At 37.2% G+C, this 26,047-nt stretch overlaps 1 protein-coding gene across 1 annotated transcript; it reads left to right on the top strand.

Annotated features, from left to right (window-relative positions):
* The first annotated feature begins 321 nt into the window (after nucleotides 1-321).
* LOC110093378 lies at nucleotides 322-25,975 on the top strand. Its single transcript, XM_020818248.2, has 10 exons — nucleotides 322-1,919; nucleotides 2,283-2,771; nucleotides 2,856-3,157; nucleotides 8,886-9,629; nucleotides 9,709-9,987; nucleotides 10,122-10,283; nucleotides 10,391-11,329; nucleotides 11,427-11,642; nucleotides 23,301-23,561; nucleotides 25,209-25,975. Exons 1-10 carry the CDS (start codon nucleotides 548-550, stop codon nucleotides 25,542-25,544), a joined length of 5,100 nt encoding a protein of 1,699 aa, XP_020673907.1. The 5' UTR covers nucleotides 322-547; the 3' UTR covers nucleotides 25,545-25,975.
* Nucleotides 25,976-26,047: the final 72 nt, after the last annotated feature.

Below are 26,047 nucleotides of genomic sequence, written 5' to 3' on the forward strand. Positions count from 1 at the left end.
TGATATTTCATATAATATAGTTTAGATTATATTTAACTAATCTAACTAAGTAATTATAATTGTTTATTTGATTTCATATATATTTTTTAAAAATATAATCATCCAATTGGCTAAAAATAAATAAATATTAAGTATGAGCAGTTAGTGATAAACATATTTTATTTCGTTGATGCAACAGATCCATCACTTAATTTTCACAGCTTATTTCGGAAGGACAAAGGAGCTTTGAACGAAGTCTGTCAGTAGATGGACGGCTGGATGCAGATTTAGATGTGAACCATCATATCCTTCACGCCCCTTTCCCGTCTTCCCAATTTATCGTCTATTTTTATTGCTCTCGCTCGCTCGCTCGCTCGCTCTCCCAGTCTCCCTCTCCCTCTCCCTCTCTCTCTCTTCTACCTTCTCCTGGACCTCCTCCCGGCATCAAACGAGCTCGATTCGCGTCTCCTTCGCTCCATGACACAGTAGTTGAGAGAACTCGAAGGAGGGAGATTCAGTGGCGGCCGCAGAGGGAGATTTTCAGGCTTGATTCATCCATTATTAGAAGATGAAGCCCGCGCCCTCCTCCGAGTTGACATCGTCTTCGGTTTCCTCGTCCTCTGCTGTGCCGGATGTTCAGCAAGCGGAGGCCTGGGAAGTAGGGGAGACACGTCAGGCCGCGGCAGGTGCGGCAGCGGATGAAGCGGCTACGGTATCGCCGGCAGCTGCGGCTGCTCCGGCGATGGCGGGTAGGGAGAGCGGTGGTCAGGAGTCTGTGTGGGTGGAGAGACGTGGGGAGCACTCGGCGCTGTGTCGGTGGTCGGTGGCGCAGTTTCCTCGTGCAAAGGCCCGCGCGCTCTGGAGCCGCTACTTTGAGGTTGGGGGCTACGACTGCCGCCTTCTAATCTACCCAAAGGGCGATTCCCAGGCCCTACCGGGCTACTTCTCTGTATACCTTCAGATCGTCGACCCACGGGGCTCCTCCTCCTCGAAGTGGGACTGCTTCGCCAGTTACCGACTCTCGCTCGTCAACCTCCTAGACGATTCCAAATCCATCACTAGGGACTCGTGGCATCGGTTCTCCTCCAAAAAGAAGTCCCATGGCTGGTGCGACTTCACTCCCTCATCCGCGATACTCGACCCCCGCGCGGGGTTCCTGTCTCCCCCATCTGACTCTCTTCTCATCACCGCCGACATCCTACTCCTCCATGAGTCCGTCTCGTTCTCCCGAGACAGTGCCGCTTCCGCATCCCTTGAGTCCCCTTCCTCCTCTCCTTCCTCCTCGGCGGATGTACTCAGCGGCAAATTCACCTGGAAAGTTCACAACTTCGGCCTCTTCCGTGACATGATAAAGACACAGAAGATCATGAGCCCCGTCTTTCCTGTCGGTGACTGCAACCTCAGAATCAGCGTGTACCAGAGCTCTGTATCCGGTGTAGACCACCTCTCCATGTGTTTGGAGAGCAAGGACACCGATAAGACCCTCCTCCCTGACCGCAGTTGCTGGTGCCTCTTCCGCATGTCCGTGTTGAGCCAACGGACCGCTGGAACCAACCATGTCCACCGCGACTCTTACGGCCGCTTCGCAGCTGATAGTAAGGGCGGTGACAATACCAGCCTTGGCTGGAACGATTTCATGAGAATGCCTGAATTCTTGGAGCATGAGGCTGGTTACCTTGTTGATGACACGGCTTTGTTCAGCACTTCCTTCCATGTTATCAAGGAGTCGAGTAGCTTCTCTAAGCACCCGGGACTGATGCTTGGAGGAAGGGTCACTGCAAGGAAGTCAGATGGCCACTTTGGCAAGTTCACGTGGAGGATTGAGAATTTCACTCGGTTGAAGGACCTACTGAAGAAGAGGAAGATCACTGGACTATGTGTGAAGAGCAGGAGGTTCCAAATTGGCAACCGGGACTGTCGCCTCATAGTTTATCCCAGGGGTAAAGCTTTCAACTTCACATGTTTCTTCATCTCAATTATTGTAGCATTTTTTTCTCAGTGTAGTTAAATAAGGGATCCTCTGTAAATTTTAGTGATTGCATTATAGAATTTACTTATGCTTATCGTGAATTAGCAATTGATAATATCTTTAGTACCTTTATTGGCATAATTAATACAATGTTGGTTGTCCTACAGTGTTTTCCAATATTAAGTAAAATTGACAAGTATAAAACCCTTTCTTCATTCTTTTCTTGCTGTTAGATTTGCTAATGAAACCTAGTAAAGATGCTAATGATGTAAAGTTACTTTGTTAGAACAGTGTCATAATTGAGTTGTCTGTTTTTTTTAATGATATGATCCAGGTCAATCACAACCACCATGCCACCTATCAGTTTTCCTTGAGGTCACTGACTCTCGAAACACAACCAGTGATTGGAGTTGCTTTGTGAGTCACCGGCTTTCAGTTGTAAATCAGAAGATGGAGGAGAAATCATTGACCAAGGAATCTCAAAATCGTTATTCCAAGGCAGCAAAGGATTGGGGCTGGCGTGAATTTATTACCTTAACTAGTCTTTTTGATCTGGAGTCTGGTTTTCTTATTCAGGACACCGTTGTGTTCTCAGCTGAGGTTCTTATATTGAAGGAAACTTCGATTATGCAAGAATTCTGTGATGCTGAGTCGTTTTCGTCGGGTAATTCAGGAATGAATTCTTGTTCTCAAATTGATGCTATTACTAAAAGGGGTGCATTCACCTGGAGGGTCGAGAACTTCCTATCCTTCAAGGAAATAATGGAAACTCGGAAGATCTTCAGCAAATTCTTTCAAGCAGGTGGCTGTGAGCTGAGAATAGGTTGGTTGATTTCTATCCAGTCAGTAATATGCGAGCTTACTACGCAATTACCCTTCTGAAGATCTTTTTAAAAATTCTTTACAGGTGTTTATGAATCATTTGATACAATATGCATATATTTGGAGAGTGATCAATCAGCTGGTAGTGATCCTGATAAAAATTATTGGGTTCAGTATAGAATGGCTGTGGTTAACCAGAAGAACCCTGCAAAAACTGTGTGGAAAGAATCTTCTATATGTACTAAAACATGGAATAATTCGGTCCTCCAGTTTATGAAGGTGTCGGATATGCTGGAATCTGATGCAGGCTTTCTTTTGCGTGACACGGTGGTATTCGTCTGTGAAATCACAGATTTCTGCCCTTGGTTTGAGTTTTCTGATCTAGAGGTGAAACTGATGGCAGACTTTTTTCTTGGTTAAATTTGATCACTGTCATGTCTCCATGTTTCTTTTTTTATTGAAGAATAGTTTATCATTGAATGCATTAGATTTATCAAATCTTATAGCTTTGCTGATCTGGTTTAGCTGGAATTGCATTTATTTTTTGTAAACATTTGTGGTATCAAAGATAAGAAGCAGCTTCTCTGTAGGTATAAAATAAATTTTTTTTAATTAGGTCATTGTCTAGTTGTTTGTTATGGATATTTATATTGGAGATAGTTGAATGAGATTATAGTTCTGTATTCCCATTGCTTTAGATTCTTTAATGCTTTTGCTTAGGTGGATATCGCATCTTAAGTTCTCTAACTGATTATTTTGGATTCTATCATTCTCATTAAAGCTGCTAATCCCATTCTTCCCCTTGTGAACTGCAAGAAATTTAGCTTTAGGTGCCTTCTTTGAACCTACGTGTACTCCTTCAAACCCCCCTCCATGCTTGCTCCATTTCTTTTTCTAAGCTTTGACCAACACCCCCTCCCACTGCAAGTCTCATTTCTCCTGTGATAAATACCCCATGTAATGACTTATGTAGTTATTGTTGAATGAGTAAAAAATTCATTTAGCTGAAACTTCTCTTTGTGTTCTTCCACCTTCATGTGAGGAATACTTGAGAGTTTGAGTGTGTTCTCTTGAAGGACTTCCAATGAAGGGAACAACATTCATGATGAAGGGTTTCTCATGGAGGTTATCTTTAGTATCACCTTTAAGCATTTTTGTTGGTAAGTCTCCATAATAATTTACTTTAATATTCCCATCATTTTTTCTTTAATTTTGTGTTTCTTCTCCTTCATTAATTTGTCATTTTTTATTTCATAAAATACACAAAAATAGAATTTTCATTGAGATTACATCTCGACGTCTATCTTCAACTAGTAATTAATTATAGCGAATTGAAAGGAATATTGCTTATTTACATTTAAGCATTTTGTAACGTGGTTTTTGTTTCATCATATATCATATTTGATAGCAAAGCAGTTGATTCTTGCTTTTGTTGCCACAAAAAGGGTTTAGTTTGCTCTAGTTTGTTTTCTACATTTGCATTTCATGCATTAGAAGTACTTGCAAAGGATATTGTTGTTCTTATTATTGGATCAGTGTTTTTATAGCGATCTCCATAGACTAACATTGATTAAGTTCATTACAAATCCAATTGCAACTTTCACTGGTTCCTTAATCTTAGTATCCATTACCACTTTATCAGTTCCTAGCAAAACAAAAGCCTATGACAAACTTTTCTCTTTTACTTCGCCAATTGGACTTTGTGATGCTGCACCAATCTTCCATGGATATGAATTGCATGGTTTCCGTTTAGGCCTTGGGAGGAGGAATGTCTATGTCATGAGGATGTCCAAGTGACATGCTTCTAGACCCTTTCTCCAACTGAATTTCATTCTTTGAATCTTTCGGCTTAATCAATTCAATGCCAACTTTGTCCTTTGAGAACTCTGTAGTAGCTGCCTCTTGTGTCTCAGCCTCAACATTTCCATCTTCCGAAATACCCATACTAGTAGAAACAAAGGTTCTTCTACTTGTTTTCTTTCATTCTGAGATGTTGACTTGGTTTCAATGTCTTTCCCATCTTCATTTTTAGATTCTAAAAACATAGGTTCTTGAGATGTGGATGTCTCGGTAGAATCACTTTGCACAAGACTTAGGTTTTGATCAGTACCATTAGCTTGGCTTTGCAAGTTTATTTCTTTATCATCTTCATTCACATCTTTCTCTTTGTCTATCAGTTTATCCTTGGAAGGACCTTGTGTATCATTTATTGAACTCTCTCTCTTCTTCCCCTCAATCATTCACATTTTCAACTTTTTCACCATAGGATCCCCACCGCCCCAATAGTTTTTCCTCCTCCATTGTAGTGGTTGTCATGATCCCTCCATATTTACCCCATGTATCTAGGATGAGAATCCGACCTTTCTTCCACCCTCCTTGCATGACTTGGTCCCCATGGCTCAGCTCGACCCCTTCCATCTTCAGTCGCACACTCCCCTTGCCCGAAATGCCTCCTATAGTGATCAGCCACCTCACCATCTCCACCACAAAATCCCCTCCTTGTTGTCCCCCCTTTTGAAAACCCTGATCCGCCCCTTATCGAAGCTCTAGGAAGTGGCTCTTGATAAAAAAAACTCTCCTTGTCGAACTCCTTTCGTCCGATCTCCTTTCCCATAGATTCGACCAAGGGAATCCCGGTCAAATTTTAGTTAGGGCGGAACCGCTGGTGGAGTTTTGGATTGCATCTCCATGATCTTCCTCATCATCTCCTCCAAATCTGCTCTTCATTCGATTGTCCATGGTTGAAAACCTTCCTTTGATGGTTGAGAACTTCTCCTCCAACCGAGATTTGATTTTCTCCAATTTTTCTTTCAATGCATCCACCTTCTTTGCTGCCATCTCTCCAAAACTTCGCTCTGATACTAATTTGATGCATCTTGCAAGTAAAAATAGCAAATAGAGAAGTAAAAAAAAATGCAGGAATCAAATATTAGGAATGATTTTTGGATTATCTCTTCAACAATAATGAAAGATATAAGTGATCTACCATTCCAGAGATAGAACAACTCTCCCACAAACCCTAGATGCCGCTAAGAAACTCACAACAAACCCTAGAATAAACTTCAGCAAAACATAAGTTCCGAACCTTGATCAAACTCTCCCTTAAATAGCCCTAACACACAATTAAAACATTCATAATCAGCATAAACACAATTTGGAAACTTTCCTAAACAATTAAACTCTTCATAAATAGCATAAACACAATTAGGAAAACTTTTTAAACAATTAAACCCTTCCTAAACAATGTAGACCCAATTAGAAAACTTTCCTAAACAACTCTACCTCGATTAGCAAGCTCCCTTTGATCAATAACCTTTCTCATGGAGGTTATCTTTAGTATCACCTTTAAGCATTTTTGTTGGTAAGTCTCCATAATAATTTACTTTAGTATTCCCATCATTTTTTCTTTAATTTTGTGTTTCTTCTCCTTCTTTAATTTGTCATCTTTTATTTCATAAAATACACAAAAATAGAATTTTCATTGAGATTACATCTCGACGTCTATCTTCAACTAGTAATTAATTATAGCGAATTGAAAGGAATATTGCTTATTTACATTTAAGCATTTGTAACGTGGTTTTTGTTTCATCATATATCATATTTGATATCAAAGCAGTTGATTCTTGCTTTTGTTGCCACAAAAAGGGTTTAGTTTGCTCTAGTTTGTTTTCTACATTTGCATTTCATGCATTAGAAGTACTTGCAATGGATATTGTTGTTCTTATTATTGGATCAGTGTTTTTATAGCGATCTCCATAGACTGACATTGATTAAGTTTATTACAAATCCAATTGCAACTTTCACTGGTTCTTTAATCTTAGTATCCATTACCACTTTATCAGTTCCTAGCAAAACAAAAGCCTGTGACAAACTTTTCTCTTTTACTTCGCTAATTAGACTTTGTGATGCTGCACCAATCTTCCGTGGATATGAATTGCATGGTTTCCGTTTAGGCCTTGGGAGGAGGAATGTCTATGTCATGAGGATGTCCAAGTGACATGCTTCCAGACCCTTTCTCTAACTGAATTTCATTCTTTGAATCTTTCGGCTTAATCAATTCAATGTCAACTTTGTCCTATGAAAATTATGTATTAGCTGCCTCTTGTGTCTCAGCCTCAACATTTCCATCTTCCAAAATACCCATACTAGTAGAAACAAAGGTGCTTCTACTAGTTTTCTTTCATTTTTAGATGTTGACTTGGTTTCAATGTCTTTCCCATCTTTATTTTTAGATTCTAAAAACATAGGTTCTTGAGATGTGGATGTCTCGGTAGAATCACTTTGCACAAGACTTAGGTTTTGATCAGTACCATTAGCTTGGCTTTGCAAGTTTATTTTTTTATCCTCTTCATTCACATCTTTCTCCTTGTCTATCAGTTTATCCTTGGAAGGACCTTGTGTATCACTTATTAAACTCTCTCTCTTCTTCCCCTCAATCATTCGCATTTTCAACTTTTTCACCATAGGATCCCCACCCCCCCCAAAAGCTTTTTCCTCCTCCATTGTAGTGGTTGTCATGATCCCTCCATATTTACCCCATGTATCTAGGGTGGGAATCCGACCTTTCTTCCACCCTTCTTGCATGACTTGGTCCCCATGGCTCAGCTCGACCCCTTCCATCTTCGGTGGCACACTCCCCTTGTCCGAAATGCCTCCTATAGTGATCATCCACCTAACCACCTCCACCACAAAATTCCCTCCTTGTTGTCCCCCCTTTCGAAAACCCTGATCCGCCCTTTATCGAAGCCCTAGGAGGTGGCTCTTGATAAAAAAAACTCTCCTTGTCGAACTCCTTTTGTCCGATCTACTTTCCCATAGATTCGACCAAGGGAATCCCGGTCAAATTTTAGTTAGGGTGGAACCGCTGGTGGAGTTTTGGATTGCATCTCCATGATCTTCCTTTTCATCTCCTCCAAATCTGCTCTTCATTTGATTGTCCATGGTTGAAAACCTTCCTTCGATGGTGTTGAGAACTTCTCCTCCAATCGAGATTTGATTTTCTCCAAGTTTCCTTTCAACGTATCCACCTTCTTTGCTGTCATCTCTCCAAAACTTCGCTCTGATACTAATTTGATGCATCTTGCAAGTAAAAATAGCAAATAGAAAAGTTTTTTAAAAAATGCAAGAATCAAATATTAGGAATGATTTTTGGATTATCTCTTCAACAATAATGAAAGATATAAGTGATCTACCATTTCAAAGATAGAACAACTCTCCCACAAACCCTAGATGCCGTTAGCAAACATAAGTTCCGAATCTTGACCAAACTCCCCCTTAAATAGCCCTAACACAATTAAAACATTCATAATCAGCATAAACACAATTTGGAAACTTTCCTGAACAATTAAATATTTCATAAATGGCATAAACACAATCAGGAAAACTTCTTAAACAATTAAACCCTTCCTAAACAATGTAAACCCAATTAGAAAACCTTCCTAAACAACTCTACCTAGGTTAGGAAGCTCCCTTTGATCAAGTACTTTTCTAAGCACACAACCCCCCCCCCCCCCCCAATGACCTCCTTATTGTCACCATCACACCAGCATCTTGACTATCATGTAGCCTTATCCCTCCCTAGCATATCAATGACCTCCTTATTGTCACCATCACACCAGCATCTTGACTATCATGTAGCCTTATCCCTACTTTTTCTGTCAGTGCTACTTTTCTGCTAGGTGTTTGTTCTTGAATCTTGATTGATGATATAACTTTTAAAGAAGCCTATTATCATGTTAAATTTTTCTCCTATGCTTTTTCGTGCCATGTTCTTTACATGTTCTCTTTTATGAAGTCTAGTATTATCCTGATAAAAAATCTTTTTTATTTTTGTTTAGCTTTATTTTATCCACAGACGTACTCCTCAATTATGTTTGTCGTTGATTGCATAAAATTAGTTCTTTCAATTCAAACCTGCCCAGACGATGCCAACATCCTAAAGTTTACTTAATCCATTTACTCACATTTATTGGACTGACTTTTACATGACTGATAGTTCAATTCATGTTTCTGCAAGGAAAAAATACTGATCGTTCATCTGCTGCACGCTTAGATATCCCTTTTTGCCATGCATGATCATACTCAGGTAACTTACTGAATTATTTCTCATTGTCAGGTTTTGGCTTCTGAGGATGATCAGGATGCCTTGTCAACTGACCCTGACGAACTAATAGAGTCTGAAGATAGTGAAGGCATTAGTGTTGACGAAGATGACTTGTTTAGAAATTTTCTCACCCAAGCTGGTTTTCATCTCTCTTATGGAGTTAACCCATCACAGCCTCAGGTTACGTTAAGAGAAAAGCTTCTAATGGATGCAGGTGCAATTGCTGGATTTCTTACGGGCTTGCGCATTTATCTTGATGATCCTGCTAAAATAAAGCGCATGCTTCTTCCCACTAAACTATCTGGAAGTTATGGTAACAAGAAAGATGCTGAGGCGGGTGAAGCTGATACTCCAAGTTTAATGAATCTGTTGATGGGGGTTAAAGTCTTACAACAAGCTATCATTGATTTACTCCTAGATATAATGGTTGAATGCTGCCAACCCTCAGAAGTAAGAAATGATCTTGATTCTGAAGCTATTACAAATCTAGGTTCGGATTCTAATGGAGCGTTTTCTCCTATGGAGATCTCTGGGGAAAGTGAAGCAACAGAGGATTCACAGTGTCATTTGTATAGAACAATAGGATCTGCAGCTGATGAATTTGATCATTCTCATGCAGTTCAGAGTTCAGACTTGCATATGATTGGGATGTCTGACAAAAATAGCCCTGAGCAGATTGTATTTCCTCCAGAAACGGCTGCTGGTGACCTTCCTCCTGACCTTCCTCCTGATGATAACTTTCTTCGAGTTCCCAAGGTGGGTACTTTTCCCCTAATCAGTGCACTTGTATTATTTGCTAACATTTACTATTTGATTGAATAAAATCTTTGTCCAGACAAATTGGCTTGAACAATCTGAGGAGCTTTTAGGATTGATCGTCAATTCATTAAGAGCGCTTGACAATCCTGCACCTCAAGGACGCCTTGAACCGAGGAGGCATCCTCAATCAGTGCAGAAGATTGCGATTGTGCTGGATAAAGCTCCTAAGCATCTTCTGCAAGATTTGGTTGCTCTTGTGCCTAAGTTGGTGGATTATTCAGAGCATTCACTCGCTGCTTATGCACTTCTAGATTTTCTTCAGAAGCCAGATGCTGAGCCTTTGCTACGGGTCCCGGTATGAAGATCAGTCAAATTAAATAGTCAACGTTTTAACAAGTCTTGTTTAGTTTCATGTATATTTCTCCAACCATGTCCATTTTTTTAGGAATCCTGCTAAAATCTGATGCATTTTAATCTCTTTTTACCTAGGTTTTTGGTGTTCTGTGTCAACTGGATTTATGCCCTGATGTTTGGGAAAATGTATTATTTCAAGCTATTGAGATTCTACCAGATTCGCATGATGAATCCCTTGTGGAAGTGATTTCCTTTGTATTCAAAGCTGCAGCTCTGTGCCAGCATTTTCCTCAAGCTGTGCGTAATAATGCTTACTAAATTTCTCAGTTTATGTACACTGTTAACAACATTTTAGTAAAATCCTTTTCAAAAAGGTTGATTACTATTTTCCTATTTGTCTTTAGGTCAGAGCTGTACGTTCTAGGCTGAAAAGTCTTGGTGCTGATGTTGCATCCTGCGTACTGGATATTTTAACGAAATCTTTACATACTTGGACTAATATAGCTGCACTGTTTTTAAGTGAAATTGACTCTGATTCTGAGCCTGATGGAAGCTGCCTGGCCTCAAATTGTGGATATCTTTCCTGTGCTGTTAACGGACTTCCTCCAGAACCTACAGATGAAAGGCAGGACCATATCATGCATGGGTGCCTACATGCCTGTGATGTGTACATATTGGTTGAGATCCTATCTGTCCCTGGTCTATTTGCTGAAACTTCAGAGATTTTCGAAAGAGCTTTGCTTAAAGGGACCATTGGACTGCAATCGGTGGCCATGGTTTTAGAAAAACGTCATTCTCAGAAGTTAGATGTTAGGCCTAGTCTTGCTGCTGATGACCCACATGAAAAAGAAGTTCTGGAAGATGGAAATGACGAGCAGTTTTCCATCCCAGAGGATGATTTTGCTTCAATGCTTTCACTTGGAGGAGTATTATCTGTGTCCCAACATCCCAGAGTTCAGGATTTTGTGAGGATGCTATATGCTATAATGTTTAAAATATACTCTGAAGAGCACTATAGACTTCGGATGTTGAAAGGGCTTGTAGATCGTGCCATTAATAATACTTCTGAGAGCTGCCAAGGATTTGATATTGATATGGATGTGTTGGTATTTCTTGTTAGGGAGGAAGAAGGGATTGCTAGACCTGTTCTTAACATGATGCGAGAGGTTGCTCAGCTTGCGCAGGTTGATCGTGCATCTCTTTGGCACCAGTTATGTGCCACTGAGGATGAGCTTATTCGTGCACGAGAAGAATGGAAACTTGAACATGATAAATTGACTAGGGAAAATGACGATTTGATTCATAGGTTGAAAGAGTCAGAGGCAAATAATTCCAGCCTTAAGGTAAAATATACATGTATGAGCTGCTCGTAATGCTATTTAATCAGTTCTGGATTACTTTAGCGTGAGCTTTAAATGGGAATTTCTGACTGAATGACAGATTGAAATGAAAGGTGAATTAGATCGCTTTGTTTGCAAAAAGAAAGAACTCTCTGAACAGATAATTGATGTTGAAAATCAACTTGAATGGATCAGATCAGAAAAAGAAGAGGAAATAAAAAGGTTCTCTGCTGAGCGGAGAGTCCTTCAGGACCGCCTTCATGAAGCAGAGACACAACTTTTACAGTTGAAATCTAGGAAACGAGATGAACTGAAGGTAATGGATTTTCTTTTCCATGATAACTGTCTTTCTTTAGTTAATTTTCTTGAGGTGTTGGAAAAATGAAAATGAAATTTCTTTAAGCTATGTTAACTGGGATAGTTTATCTATTGTTTATGGTGGTTTTGTAGAAGATTATTTTGATTTGAATGCTACAAATTTACGAAGCATGGTCACTTTAGGAAGGTCATGCCTATGCAAGAAATTTTGTACTTAAAGGTTATCTTGTATGCTGCATTTGGTGCATGCAACTTACAATTTGAAAGCAATTACTTGATGCAATTTTGGATATCCTAACTAGTATCTGGCTTGGAATTTTTCTTTAGGATAGTTGCATACAATTCAGATAGGTAGATTGAATATATATATATATATATATTCTCTCGCCCTCATTCTCTTATGATGGGACACTTCTACAAAATATTTGAGCAATTCTAAAATATTTTGTGGTGAAGCCCAGGGCCCCACTCTGCCTCTTTCATGCGTCCGCATAAATTTCTGCCCTAGGGGAGCCGTGGGTCTCTCACTGTGCACCAATCGTACTATAATTGTTTGAGCACACTGATTGAGGAGCTTAGCCATTGGATGTTGTCTTTCTTAACCATTAGATTACAATCCATGCATTCCTCTCCTTTCATCTAACTATTGGTCCTCTTTTTGTATCATTTATTTATTTTGTGTGAATTGCATCTACCATTTTTCTATATATATTGTCCTAGAGGAGCATATAACTACATCTAATTTGTGTATAGAAAGTAAGCAATAAAATTTAAAGTAGTTTTTCATATCTTTATTTTTTTTACATGATATTAAAGCGGGTTTAGGTTTCCTTCTTCTAAGATTTGTTCTCTTTTTCTTGTTTTTTCTTGTCATGATTCTTCCTTCTCTTTATTATGTTTGATTTCCCTTTTAAGGAGTCAACCATCATGAGGGAGAACTCTCGGGGCTACAAGCCTCATATCATTTGAATGGAATAAACCATTTAAGTGGTCTTAGATTACGAAGATCTTTTTAAAAAGAAAGGAAAAGATCCATCACTTTGGGGATCTTCTTCCAGAGCCGAATCACCCAAAGTTTGCACTTTGGGATGAAGCTGATTCCATGATCATGATATGATTATGAAATATTGTTTGAATTCAATGGGTTGTAGATGGTCATTTCTACTACAAAAGAAGTTTGGACGCCATTAAACAAATATACTCAAATATAAAGGATGTTACACTCATCTAAGTGATCAAAATTAAGATCTTAATAACCAAGCAAGATAATCTTCTTGTTATTGAATACTTTAATGTAATAAGTGTTATTAGATTGAACTAGATTACTACCGAGATCTCAAAATAGCATGCTATGATGATGTGATAAATCTCATGCAATTTATAGAAATAGAAAGGGTATTTGAGTTCCATGCAAAATTAAGATATTTTCTGTTATATGACTCGAAGAAGGAAGAAGGTCAATAATTCTTGATACTCTTGTCTCATAAACATTTGTCATGACTTCCACCAAATCCCAAGGTAAGAGACGAGACCTTACACTTTTTCCCCTAAAAATGACAAAACCTTTCTTCTAAAGGCAATTTATGGCATAACCATTGCAAGACGAAATCATACATCAAAGAAAAATATTGGAAACTCCACAAAAAACTCCAATTTTATGGTGGAAACAAAGGATACCAAAAAGGTCAAGTCTATCTTATTGAATCATAAGGGCTTAATTTTGAAAAAATTGTCAAACTAAGAAATTTCCTCAACTCTCTCGAGAAATCATCCGGTTCATATTCTCTAACTTAACATGATGTGACTTCTAACTTCTATTCTTTTAATACCTTAGATAATTTTCCTCAAATTGGATCTTAGATTTAGTAGCCACTGACTCATGAAAAACCTTGCTAAGCATCCAAACTTTGGCCCAATAATAAGCAAATAGAAGTGGCTGATTGTTTTCCCTACATTTACCATCAATAATGCATTATATGTTCCTTATGTTGCTGTAAATCTTTTATCAATGCATGAAATTTCCAAAGACCACAGCTACAATATAACATTTTAGCTAATAATTATGTATTTTAGGACTTCATGACAGGAAAGATGATTGGCCAAGTTAGAGAGAGTGATGTGCTATATCTTCTTGAAGACATAATTCATTTATTGCACTCTTGTTTACACCCGCAATTCTGAAACCGTTTGGGAGCATCATTATCATAGTATCGCTTGTAGAAATAGAAGAAAATCTTAACTGAAATTAAATTTCAGCAAAGTTAAAATAGTAATTGAGAAGAACGATGTGAAAAATTAGGAGAAAATCTTTTTAATTGATGATATATGGTATAAAACGAACAAGATACAATGGATCTTTAGTTGCAGAGAAGATCCGTCTCTCCCAAATCTATAGCCGCTGGCTAGAGCTCAAACCTCTTAGGAAATTCTAATTTCAGCAAACACATATATAACCCTAACCCTAGGAAAATAACCTAGTTAAAGCATAAAAAATAATGCAAATCCCAAAACAACCCCTCTTTTGAATTTTTCCTTATAATCCCCCTTAATTGCCTTTCTAATTACTGTTGGATCCCACCCAAAAGGGGGACAAGAATTTAAGGTGGAACCTGTCCGCCTACTGTAACATGACTGGTATAACAAAACCCCCCTCCCAAAGGCCCAACTTGTCTGCAAGGTGGAAAGATGGCTCCCTCAATTTCCTTGTCATCACAAATGATGAGAACCTGAAGAGTTCAGTCCTTAAATTTGTGCCTCAGTGTATATCTCTCTTCACATCTAAAACAGAGCCTCATTCACCCTTCTCCTGTAACTCCGTTTCTATGAGATTGAAGTTTTTTCCGATCTCCCTCCTACAATTTTCACCTTCGGGGTCTCCCTAAGAGTACCCGGTGTCGGCTTCTTGGATGCCAAAAAGGTGGTGATCATCCTGTACGAATCTCCTGAGTTGCTGCCTCCAGTCCCTCTCTCCAGGTGCCTATGATCCTCCATTAACTGGACTAGCTCCATAGTTTTTCTCAAATAACGTGGACTTATTACTCTAACAGCCACCTGAATTTATGGTTTGAGCCTTTTCATAAAGTTACCCTCCAGTACAGTTTTCGGAAGCCAGTCCAGTCGACTGAATAAGTACTCAAATTGCTCACGGTACTCCACAACTGTCTCTTCTTGTGTTAGGACAAAGAATTGTTCATAGAATTCCCCTCCCTAGGTGGTTCAGAAATGCATTCCAACAAACATTCCTTAAACTCCCTCCAAGTTCGTATGGGTCTCCTTGTAACCCTCCAATGGTACCATGCCAATGCTTTCACCTCCAAGCACATCCAGATAGTCGTTAGTCTCTCCTTCTTTGTCAACCTATTGACGGTGAAGTACCTTTCCACCATGTAAATCCACCCATGCGCATCCTCTCTCTAAAAATAGACATCTTCAGCTTCCTAACCCTCGTATTTCCTCCGTTTCCTCTATTTCCTCTATAATTTCTCATTCTCCAAGGGGGTGGTTCCCCCAAGTGTCCCGATCATCCCTTTTACACATACCCAAAATTTTTATCAAATTCTCATCTTCTCCTTTCAAATTCAACACCCCTTTATATCATTATCAGCACCACTTTGATTTAATCAATCCCTCTCCTTTTAAATTTAACAACCCTTTGATCATAATTAGCCCCTCATCTTTCAAATTTCGTCCATCTCCTCTCAAATTCAGCACCCATTCATTCATGCCCAACCTCCTCACGCCTCTCCCCATGCCCTCTACCTAGCTCCACCCTAGGAATAGGCTCTAAGGGAGGCATTCTCTCTTCTCTCTCCAGAATCTCCACATTTTGATCTTCCCTTTGCCTTATCGGATTAGGGTTTTCCACACTTATTTGGCTGCTGGCAGCTTCCCTCGCCTCTGACGATGTCGTTTTGGATTGACCCTCGAGCAACTTTTTCAATATCTCCACTAGGATGAAAAATTTTCCATCAATCTTTTTCGTGGACGTTTGGAAGTTAACTTTTGAAATATGAAAATTGAGTTTGGAGATATGAAATTTCATATTTTAATTGTTTGATTTCCCCTTTCAACACTTCTACCTTTCTTCCTGCCATAGGTACCCGGATTTAAGTTCCAATAGTAAAAAACAACAACTTTGATGTGAATCTGGCCTCCAAACAACAAAAAACAACAAGTTCGTAGAGGAAACTTATCAGTAATCATATAGGAAGTCTTATATTTCAACCCAGGACAGCACTCTAATACCAATTTGATAGGTAACGCTTGTAGAAATAGAAGAAAACCTTAACTGAAATTTAATTTCAGCAAAGTCCAAACAATTATTGAGAAGAACGTTGTGAAAAATAGGTAGAAAATCTTTTTAATTGATGATATATTGAAGAAAACGAGCAAGATACAATGGATTTTCAATTGGAGAGGAAGATATGACTCTCTCAAATCTCTAGCCATCGACTAGAGACCAAACCTCCTAGGAAATTCTAATTTCAACAGACACATATATAACCTTAACCCTAGGAAAATAATCTGCTTATAACATACATAAATAATGCAAATCTCAAAACATCCCATCTTTTGAATTTTCCGTCCTAACCCCCTTTATTTTCTTTCTAATTACTGCTAGACCCCATCCCAAGGGGGGGGTGAAACCTATCCGCCTCATGTAACAGGACCGATCTAACACATTATAGGCTAGGCTAACCTTGCTTCAAAACTCCTTAATATATGATTTCTTCTCCTTTTATGAGGCAAATATTACAAGTTTTTATTGTGAGATTTGTGAAATTGTAAGACATTATCTTGTATTTTTTTCCTGAAAATGATTCTAGAACCTCCACTCGTTTTATGTGTTTATTCTATTATTTGTGGACCCTCCAAAATCCTCGATATTTCTTGAGCTATTGGATTTGTCACTTTCATTGATGGTTACATTCGGATGATATGAGAAATCTCATAAAACAAAAATTTAATGTCAACATAATCCTTCCCATTTTTGTTGCCATGATAAAAAAATAAATTCAATGCCAATATCAAAATATTTCAGATTGATAATGCTCATAATTAATAAACATATTATCTTCTTTCTTTCATAAAGAGAATATTTCACCAATCCTTCTGTCTTGATATTTCTCATAAAAAATGGGATGACATAAAGAAAAAAAAATCATATTTAAGTAGCTAGAACTTTTCTTCTCCAGAATCAAGTACCAAAATGATAATGAGAAGTTGTTTTAACTACTACTTATCTTATCAATTGATTACCCTCAATAGTGATTGACTTTAGAAGTTCTTGAAACTATTGGGTAGAATTAATTATCACAAAAATTCTCTAAAAAACTATTTTGAAAATATTCGAATGCAATACTTGTCTATATACATAAACAACATAGGACAAACTAATTCTTAGAGCTCTCAAATATGTCTTTTTTGAGTATTACCATCCTATCCTAAAAAAAATTCTTATCTCAGAGGATGCACGGAATGTCTTTCTGATAAATATCTCATTATAATGACACAAATCCTATTTAAGGTACTTGAAAATAAGAATTAGAAAGATGTCATGAGAGAATGGATGAATGCCCTTTAAAAATCACATTAGGGAAGCGTTTGAACTACCAAATGGAAAAAAAGTAGTAGGATTCACTTACAAGAATTCGAAAGATGTCATTAGAGAATGGATGAATGCGCTTAAAAAATCACATTAGGGAAGTGTTTGAACTACCGAAAGGAAAAAAAGTAGTATGATTCAAGTGAATTCTTTATGTAGAATATTAATCTAATGAGAGTAAGATTAGTAGTCAAAGGATATGCTCAACCCAAGGGAATTGACTATCAAAAAATATTTGCTCATGATGTAAAAGTGAATATAATTTGCATTTTAATTTCTCTTGCAACAAATCTTGAATGGTTTTTACAATAGCATGATGTAAAATGCTTTCTTATATGGATATGTTGAAGAAGTCTATATGGATCCTCCACTAAGGTTCGATGGCTCATTCACAAAGAACAAGGAATGCAAATTGAAAAGGTTTTATATGAAATTAAACAATTATCAAGAACTTGGTTTGATATATTTACAAAATTCGTAATTGAAGCTGGATACAAACAAAACCAAGGATATTATATCTTATTCATAAAACACTCAATTCCTCTTTCTATTGAATATATATTTATTATAGATGTTACCAATATAATTATTATAGATGATGATGATGATGATAAATAAAGGTGCCCTACAGAAGAAAGCTTGCTATTGAATTCAAAATCAAAGAGTTGGACAATTATTTTTTTTATTCCAAATACGCCAATTAGTAAAGAGTTGGACAAACTTAAATATTTCTTCAATATAGAAGTAGTTCAATCAACATAAAAATTATTCCTCTTTCATAAAAAAATACATGGACCTATTAAAAGAGATAAAAATGACTGATTATAAATCTTGTAAATCCTCCAATTAAAGCAATTCAAAAGTTGGATGTAGATGGAATGTAAGTAGGGATGACAATTTCTAAGATTAGTTTGAGAACTAATCTATCTCTCTTGCACAGACAATACTTTTGTAATAAAGTCTCATCAATCAATTCAATTTTTAAATCTAATAGACTTACCTTCTAGTGACTTATAGATTCCTTAAATATCTTAAATTTTAAATCAAATAGTATTACTTTTTATAATAAGTCTCATGAATCAATTCATTTTTAAATCAAATAGTCTTACCTTCAAGTGACTTATAGATTCCTTAAATACCTTAAATTGAAGTCCCATAAGAGGAACTATACAAAAAGCAAGAGGCAGACTATGCAGGATCATCAGTGGATAGAAGATCCACATTAGGGCACTATTCATTCTTAAGAGAAAATTTTATAACATGGCGGAGCAAGAAACAATGGCTTATTTCCAGATCGAAAACTGAATGTGAATTTTGAGAATTTGCCAAAGGAATATGGTGTGGGTGAGAATCATTTGGAATATTTAAAATCAAGTGGGAAGAGCCAATGAAGATACACGTTGTCAATTAATTTGCCATCGGCATTACTCATAACCTAGTACAACAAGATAGTATAAAGCATGTCGAGGTTGACATTTTATTTAAAAGAAATTGGAAAGTGGATTGATTTTCACTCCATGCGCACTAATATGAAATCAACTTGCTGATATATTCATCAAAGGACTCAACAATATTTTGTTCAAGAATATTGTAAACAAACTTGAAATGATAGATTTATATCAGCCAGTTTGAGGTGGAGTGTTAAAGACTGTGGTGGCTCACACCACTCCTTCGCCTACTTCATGCTTTCACCCAAATTTACCCTAGAGGAAGCGTAGGTCCCACTACACAGTCAATCATAGTTGTGATCTGTTGGCATACAGATTGAAGGGCTTAGCCATTGGATCAATCCATTTGCTCCTCTCTCTTCACCTAGTCATTGACCACCTCTTCTTTATTATTATTTATTTATTTTGTATGAATTACAATTACTTTTTTTTCATATATTATATCTTTGAGGGAGCATATAAATACCTCTAATTAATGTACAGAAACCGAGCAATAAAATTCAACATAATTTTTCATATTTCCATTTTTCTACAAATTGTTTTAGGAGATTCAACTATTAGAAATTAGACAAATTAGACCTTTCAAAGAATTCCCCTAGGTTATCTGTCTAGTTTAATGCTATCATTGATTTCCAATTGATGACGAGGGGATTGCATCTGGAATTCTTGTTAATGACTCCACTTCTATAGAACTATAGAAGTTGTTATTGGACCTCTTTTCTGGGCAAATGTCTACTTTGAGTTCGCATTGTCATTGTGCCCAAACCTTTTCCCAACGCAGGTAGCCCCAACAAGAATGGGTGTTAGTGTTTTCTCATCAAATAAATTAAACGAGGTAAAAATTCACAAGCATGAAGAAGTGGCGATAAGAATCTAAGGTTTCCTCACGAACGGTGAATGTATTTCAAAATATTACCTTTTTTTTTGTGCTCTTTCCTATTTTCTAGTGCAAAAATGTATGATGTTGTTATGTGATATTTTTTCATTTAACCAAAACTCATGAGGGCATGTGTTTCTTTCTTATCAATATGGTGCTTAGTATTTTGCCTCTAATCCCAAAATAACTATGTTGAAATTATTTAAAATCTTAATTAAATTAATTTTGTTTAAGTTTCATCTTTTTTTAGATTTGCACATCCATAGAAAAATTTATTAACTCGTTTAAAATATGTTTACATGCTTCATACTTTTATTTATAATCATAAAATGATGAAGATATTACATCCCCGGACTTGAAATATCGAAGAATTGTAAGTTGAATACCATAAAAATTTTAGAAAAGACCTGTGACAAAAGTTCATCATTTACTTCTAGAGCATCGTAAGGTGCTGAAGACATTTGTTTAGTCCCGATAAGCAAAAGACGACACAGGCAATCCCGATAACTAAGGAGTTGAAGTCCACTATAGTCTTAGGATCGTAAGGAAAGCTGTTGAAGCTAGCATCAATTAGAAAGAAAAAAGTGGTGAATCAAATGTCAAATAATTAGAATCTCATTTAGCACTTAACAAGTTTGAATGGAGAATGAGGATTACAAAATCTGATATTAAAAAGTACCGAAAAGGCTAATGACGATGTGTATTTTGTGTCACTTTGTGTGCTTGCAGAGATTGATTCATACTTTTTTTGTATTTTAATTTATTTTATTCAAAACCTTCCGATCCATGTGTTCATGCAGTATTGTTTCCCTTCATTGCTTTGTTTCCATGCATCCTAGCTATGAATCTGAATGGTTAAGAATATAGATTTTGAGCACATATTCTTTTTTTTTTTTAAGGCAAGAAATGACATTGCTATATTATATTTGACTTTTGGGTTTCGAAAAAGGAAAATATGAATTTGCTGCTAACTCAATTTAGACATAAATGTAAACGGTGCTGATATGATTGATTTGAAAAAACTAATAATTGTAGTGAGAAATAATGTGATGCAGGACTTAAGTGCCAAAATGATGTTAGAAAAGAATCTTGCACAATTTAATTTAGAGAACTTTATTAACTAAAATACTTGTAGTGTTTAAACGAGGAAATAAAACAAGAAAGATGTGAGATTAGGTTAGGCCAAGTCACACGGCTAGAGGTTAGGATCGCAAAATAATCAATGGTTCAAAACATAACATACATGAAAGATTTCCAACAAGAAATCCCTACACTAATAATGTGATTATTCATTATGAAAAGATCTCTCACTCAACTCTCTAAGTCAATAGGTTTTAGCGGAAGAACATTAACACTATCTTTATGAATCAAATAAGACTACAATTGAAAAACAAATAGGAAGATATAAGAGTTGGAGGAAGAGTTTACCCAAAGGAAAGAAGATAGGAAGCTCCGGTGTGGTCGTTTGGGTGTTTGAGAGAGAGTGGACAGCAGCAAACACCTCCTAGCTGCCTTTGGACAACACTTTGGTGATTTCTGGATGGTGGACAGCAAGCTAACTTGGGCTGGATTCTTTGGACAGCAAACGACACCCTCCGGACAGCACACGACGATCTCCCGGCCGGCTGGACTGCAGGGAGAAGTGCAAAACTTTTATGGAAAGCCACCAAATAATGTCCAGGAAATCTTGACAGCAATTTGGAAACCTAGAATTAGGGTTTAGGAGTTGTTTTAGGAGAGAGGAAGGGAAGGAGAAGGTGAGTGGAGCCGGCAATTAATAGGGGGGAGGGGAAAGAAGATTTCCAAAATAAAAAATAATTTCAGATTTTGGGTTTGGAGGGATTTAGGGTTATGTGATTTGAATTTCAAACAAGAAGGAAGAAAGGAAGGTAATCTTTAATGAGAGGTTTGATTGAGGTCTTTAGAGGGAGGGCATCTGACTCAGTTAAGAGAGAGAGATGGGGGGGGGGTTCGGCATGGTGAGGATGGTGGGGTAGGGCTTAGGTAAAGAGAATTAAATCTTGCCTTGATTAGGTTAGAAAAAAAAACAAAAAAAAAAAAAATCTTGCCTTGATTGGATTCTTAAATTAGGAAGAATTAATTTAAATCAAATCCCATTAGAAATTAAATGTATCTAATTTAAGTAACTTTCCTAATATAAGAATCCTAATTTAGGAAGCAAATTCAAATTAGTTTGAATTTTGAATTCAAATTTGCTACCAAATTAAAAGGGCTAAAATAGTAAGACTTTGAATGCAAGATGAAATTTGTGGAGCCAAGGAAAGTGGACGAGGTGGCCGGCGGCTATGTGGGGATTAGGGTTACGTTTTGGTTTTGATGTGGGGTTTTGTTTGCCGGCGGCTTGAGAGGGGCAAGGGGAAGGGGACGGGTGTTTGGCCGGTGGGTTGGGAGGACTGGCGGCTATGAGGGGGGCTTTGGTGAAGAGGCTGGTGGGTCAAGTGGAAAAGGGGAGAGGATAAAGGAAGAAGAAACTAACCACGAGCCCTGATGCTTCCTGAAGCTGGTGGGTGATCCGATTTCCTCACCTAGGGATTTCTCTCCGAAGCTCTCAAGCTCTCACAAAACTCATGGATGCAGGAATTTTCATAATAATCATTCATTAACCCTCAAAGGAGGGGAAGTCTTTAAATAGCCCAAACAATAAAGAAAATACAAAAGACTCAATTGCCCTTAGGGCATATATATGAATAGGCTCTTAAGCTAGGGCATAAACGGAAAAGTACAATAAACTCATGAAATATAATAAAAATAATAAATCTAATAAAAAGATAATCAAAAGTAGATCGATGTGATCATGGTCGTAGATCGTCGACCCTGCCTATGATAAACTCTCCAAGGCCTGATGCCCTCATCATAATGTTTCTTTTTTATTGCATGTAGTCGAACAATTGTGTTATGAAATGCTCTTGTTCGGTGATAATTTTCTTTTTTTCATTTGTAAAGTTGATTGGTGAAACTTTTCTCTATTTGTTTGTATTGTGATGTATTTCGATGTCAAACCCACGGTTGGCTTCCATCTGCAAATTTCTATGTTTATATATCCTGCTCTACGGTTCTTTTTTTTCAAGTAATAACTAATTGTTGAGTTGAATCTGCCAAGTCTATTATTTTCTCTGTTATATTTATTTGAATAATTAGTAAATGATTAAGTAATATTAGAGGTTTTTAGGGAAAGGGGGACAAGAGAATCATCGCTTTTGGGGTTGGGCAGCCTCTAGCATTCGTACTATTGCATTCTACTCGCTGCATAGTTACGCTCAAACTAGATGTATTATGGAAGAAAGGATATCATAGAAGAGAAATTTGAATTAAAAGTCCTTATTAAAATTATTTGATACTACTCAACTTGTAGCAAACAAAAGTTCTTTCAGATTATATTTGATATCATTCCTTTTTCTTTTTGGTTGATTTATTTACAATGGTTAACGGTTAACTGCAAAGCATATTAATGGATCAAGAGATATTTATTCTACATCCATGTGAAGTTGTCTTTCCTTCAGTTCTCTCTTAGAAATTATAATCTAGGTGCTATGTCCTCAGTGTTATCATTGTCGTTAATATTTTCATTTGAATTCCCAAAGAATAATGCTTGAAGTTTCTTACCTTAGTATTTCTTCTGCCACTGTTCAAATTATGCAATATTCTGTATGATATAAATAATGCTATGCAAGATTGGTTTGTACTAATTCACTCTACTTGTTGTAGAGGGTACTTAAGGAGAAGAATGCATTAGCCGAAAGGTTAAAGAGTGCAGAAGCTGCACGAAAAAGGTTTGATGATGAATTAAAACGGTTTGCTACAGAGACAGTTAGCCGTGAGGAAGTTAGGCAAGCTCTTGAAGATGAAGTTAGGAGATTGACAGAGACTGTTGGACAAAGTGAAGGAGAAAAAAGGGAGAAGGAGGCACAAGTTACTCGATGTGAAGCTTACATTGATGGAATGGAGGCCAAATTGCAGGCGTGCCGGGTATGGTAGTATTACTCTCAGCTATAATAATATGCTCTACCAATATGAACAAGTTTTGGTTTCTTTCTTTTTTTTTGATATTAAACCATCTAAGAGACTGCTACACATAAATTGTCTTTGCTATTAGGTCATTTCCTCTTTGTTCAAACCAATGATTGCAAGTTGTGTGGTACTAGATGATTATTATTTTTAAACAGAAGTCCATCCCAAATATTTCATTCTTTGTAAAGGATCCGGGCTAGTTACAAGATACGTAGGAACAGGATTAGCTATAAATAAGAATGGAACAAGGCTAACTATAGGTCAAATTTTAGTTAAAAAAAGTCACCGAATAGTCTCAAAATTAAAATCTCCATGCTGAGCATTAAAAAGAGTATTGTTTGAGCCAGAAACTTTTTGGTGTATCATCCTAGATGTTAGTGAGTTGTATCACCAATCATTTATTTGAGTGGTATTGCTTTTTATCTCTAAAGTTGATATTTATATGGATGTCATGAGTAATAGGTTTATCAGTAGTTGATTATTTTCTAGATTTGGTGCTTGGTGCAATTTTCTTTTGGAGTGCAATTTTCTTTTGGAGTGATCCCAGTTTCATGTTTATTTAATCATGTAAAGTTTTACAAATTTTCTTTTTATACTTTGTGATAGTAGTTGTTTCAGCTTTCAGCATAACATTTAGTTTTTTGGCAGTTATATTGTATTGCAATTGAGCTCATTTGCTAGTTGGCTGGTGACTGATTTGCACTAGCACCATCAATCCCTATCGAGCCTGTGTCTACATTGCAGTTATATAATGATGATTTGTTATGTACATGATAAAACGGTGTCAGATTCCTCCAACTTTGACTGTTTATTTTTTTGATAATTTACATTTTTATGTTTTGAATAGACATACTGTTTAGCTATTTTGTTTACTTGTATGTCCTATGTATGATCATTTTATACTAATTTGATCTACTGTGATAGAAGGTTATGCATTTTGTTGAGCAAATAAGTGCATTAAGTCTAGATTGAAGTTTCATTGTTTACATTTTGCAACTGCAGAATATGGTTCGATAAATTTGCTTTTCAGGCTTTGAAAAACTTCAGTGGCTCAATGAATATTGCTTTTTGTTAGAGGATCCTGAATTTAATCCTTCTGTGTTGCATGTGAAATAGTTCAACTATATATATATATATATATTGACAATTTAATAGCAATCATAAAGAATGCAGATCGAAGGGTAGTATAGCAATGACCTTATGTCAATTTAATAGGATATGGCCGACTTTCTATTTTTTAACTTGTCTGTTCTTCCAAGACTTAAACAAGTTACACAGTGCTCAGCCGTCTGTGCTTTCTTATCTCTACTTATCTCTACTGTCCGTGTTTGGAATTTATATTGGGTGCGGGCTCCGGACATAGCTCTACGTCCGAATGTCGTGCCACGTGGATCACGATGAATGGTGAGGTCATCGTGATCTAAGTGGGACGATATGATTGGATTCCGGATGTAGTGATACGTCCAGAGTCTGCACCCAATAAAAATTCATGTGTTTGGCCTTTTGTACGCTCATTTCACATTCATTCCTATTGAGTATCGCTTGATCTACAATATCTATTTTACACAAATCTAAAACTTTTACTCTTATTATTCTTTATTGTAGCAATATATCCATACCCTTGAAGTTTCCATTCAAGAAGAATTGGCCCGGCACGCCCCGCTTTATGGTGTGGGCCTTGATGCCTTATCAACACAAGAGCTCGATACACTTGCTCGCATACATCAGGATGGTTTGCGGCAGATACGCGTTGTCCAACAGCGCAACAATAGCGCAAACACCCTCGTTAGCGAGCATGCGCTCCCGCATCTTCATGGACTATATTCCGCAGCTCCTCAAGTGACCATTGGCCTCCCGCCCTCCAGCATCCCAACTGGTGCAGGGGTGCACAACAATGGTCACACGAGCGGCGCAGTCCGCCCATGGTTCAATTCCACATAAAAGAGGTAATTCTTGTTTTCGGCATCCTTATTTTCATGGCTTATAGATATTTTTTTTATCAGCAGCCAATGTGATTGTCATGATAGATTTACATCCCCTGTAGCCATTCCAGGTCTCTTTTCATTTGAGCTGGTAGAACTGTGGGATTTTTAGTAGATTTCAATGAAGCTGTGTCATATAAATAAGTTAAGAAGATAGTAACTCAGCGATTCAATAGTGGTACTATAATAGTTTTTTTTAGGGTTTGAGGAAAATCCAATAGAGCTATCAGTTGCAAATGAAAGCATTGGAAATGAGAGATTATCAGGTAATTGGGGGATAAGGGCACGCATTGTGAATCTTATTTGTTAGTCAAGAAATGAAGATGCAATGATATTCAGTATTGATGATTTCAGGGATTTAGAATGTGTGGCCTTTTGTTTTTTCAATTCTTTGTAGCTGTGTTGATTTTGTGTTTTTTATTGTCAGCATAATTATTTTGTTCATTATTTTTGAATTGGAAG

Source organism: Dendrobium catenatum, unplaced genomic scaffold, assembly GCF_001605985.2.
Source record: "Dendrobium catenatum unplaced genomic scaffold, ASM160598v2 fragScaff_scaffold_384, whole genome shotgun sequence".
In the NCBI taxonomy this organism is placed as follows: domain Eukaryota; kingdom Viridiplantae; phylum Streptophyta; class Magnoliopsida; order Asparagales; family Orchidaceae; genus Dendrobium; species Dendrobium catenatum.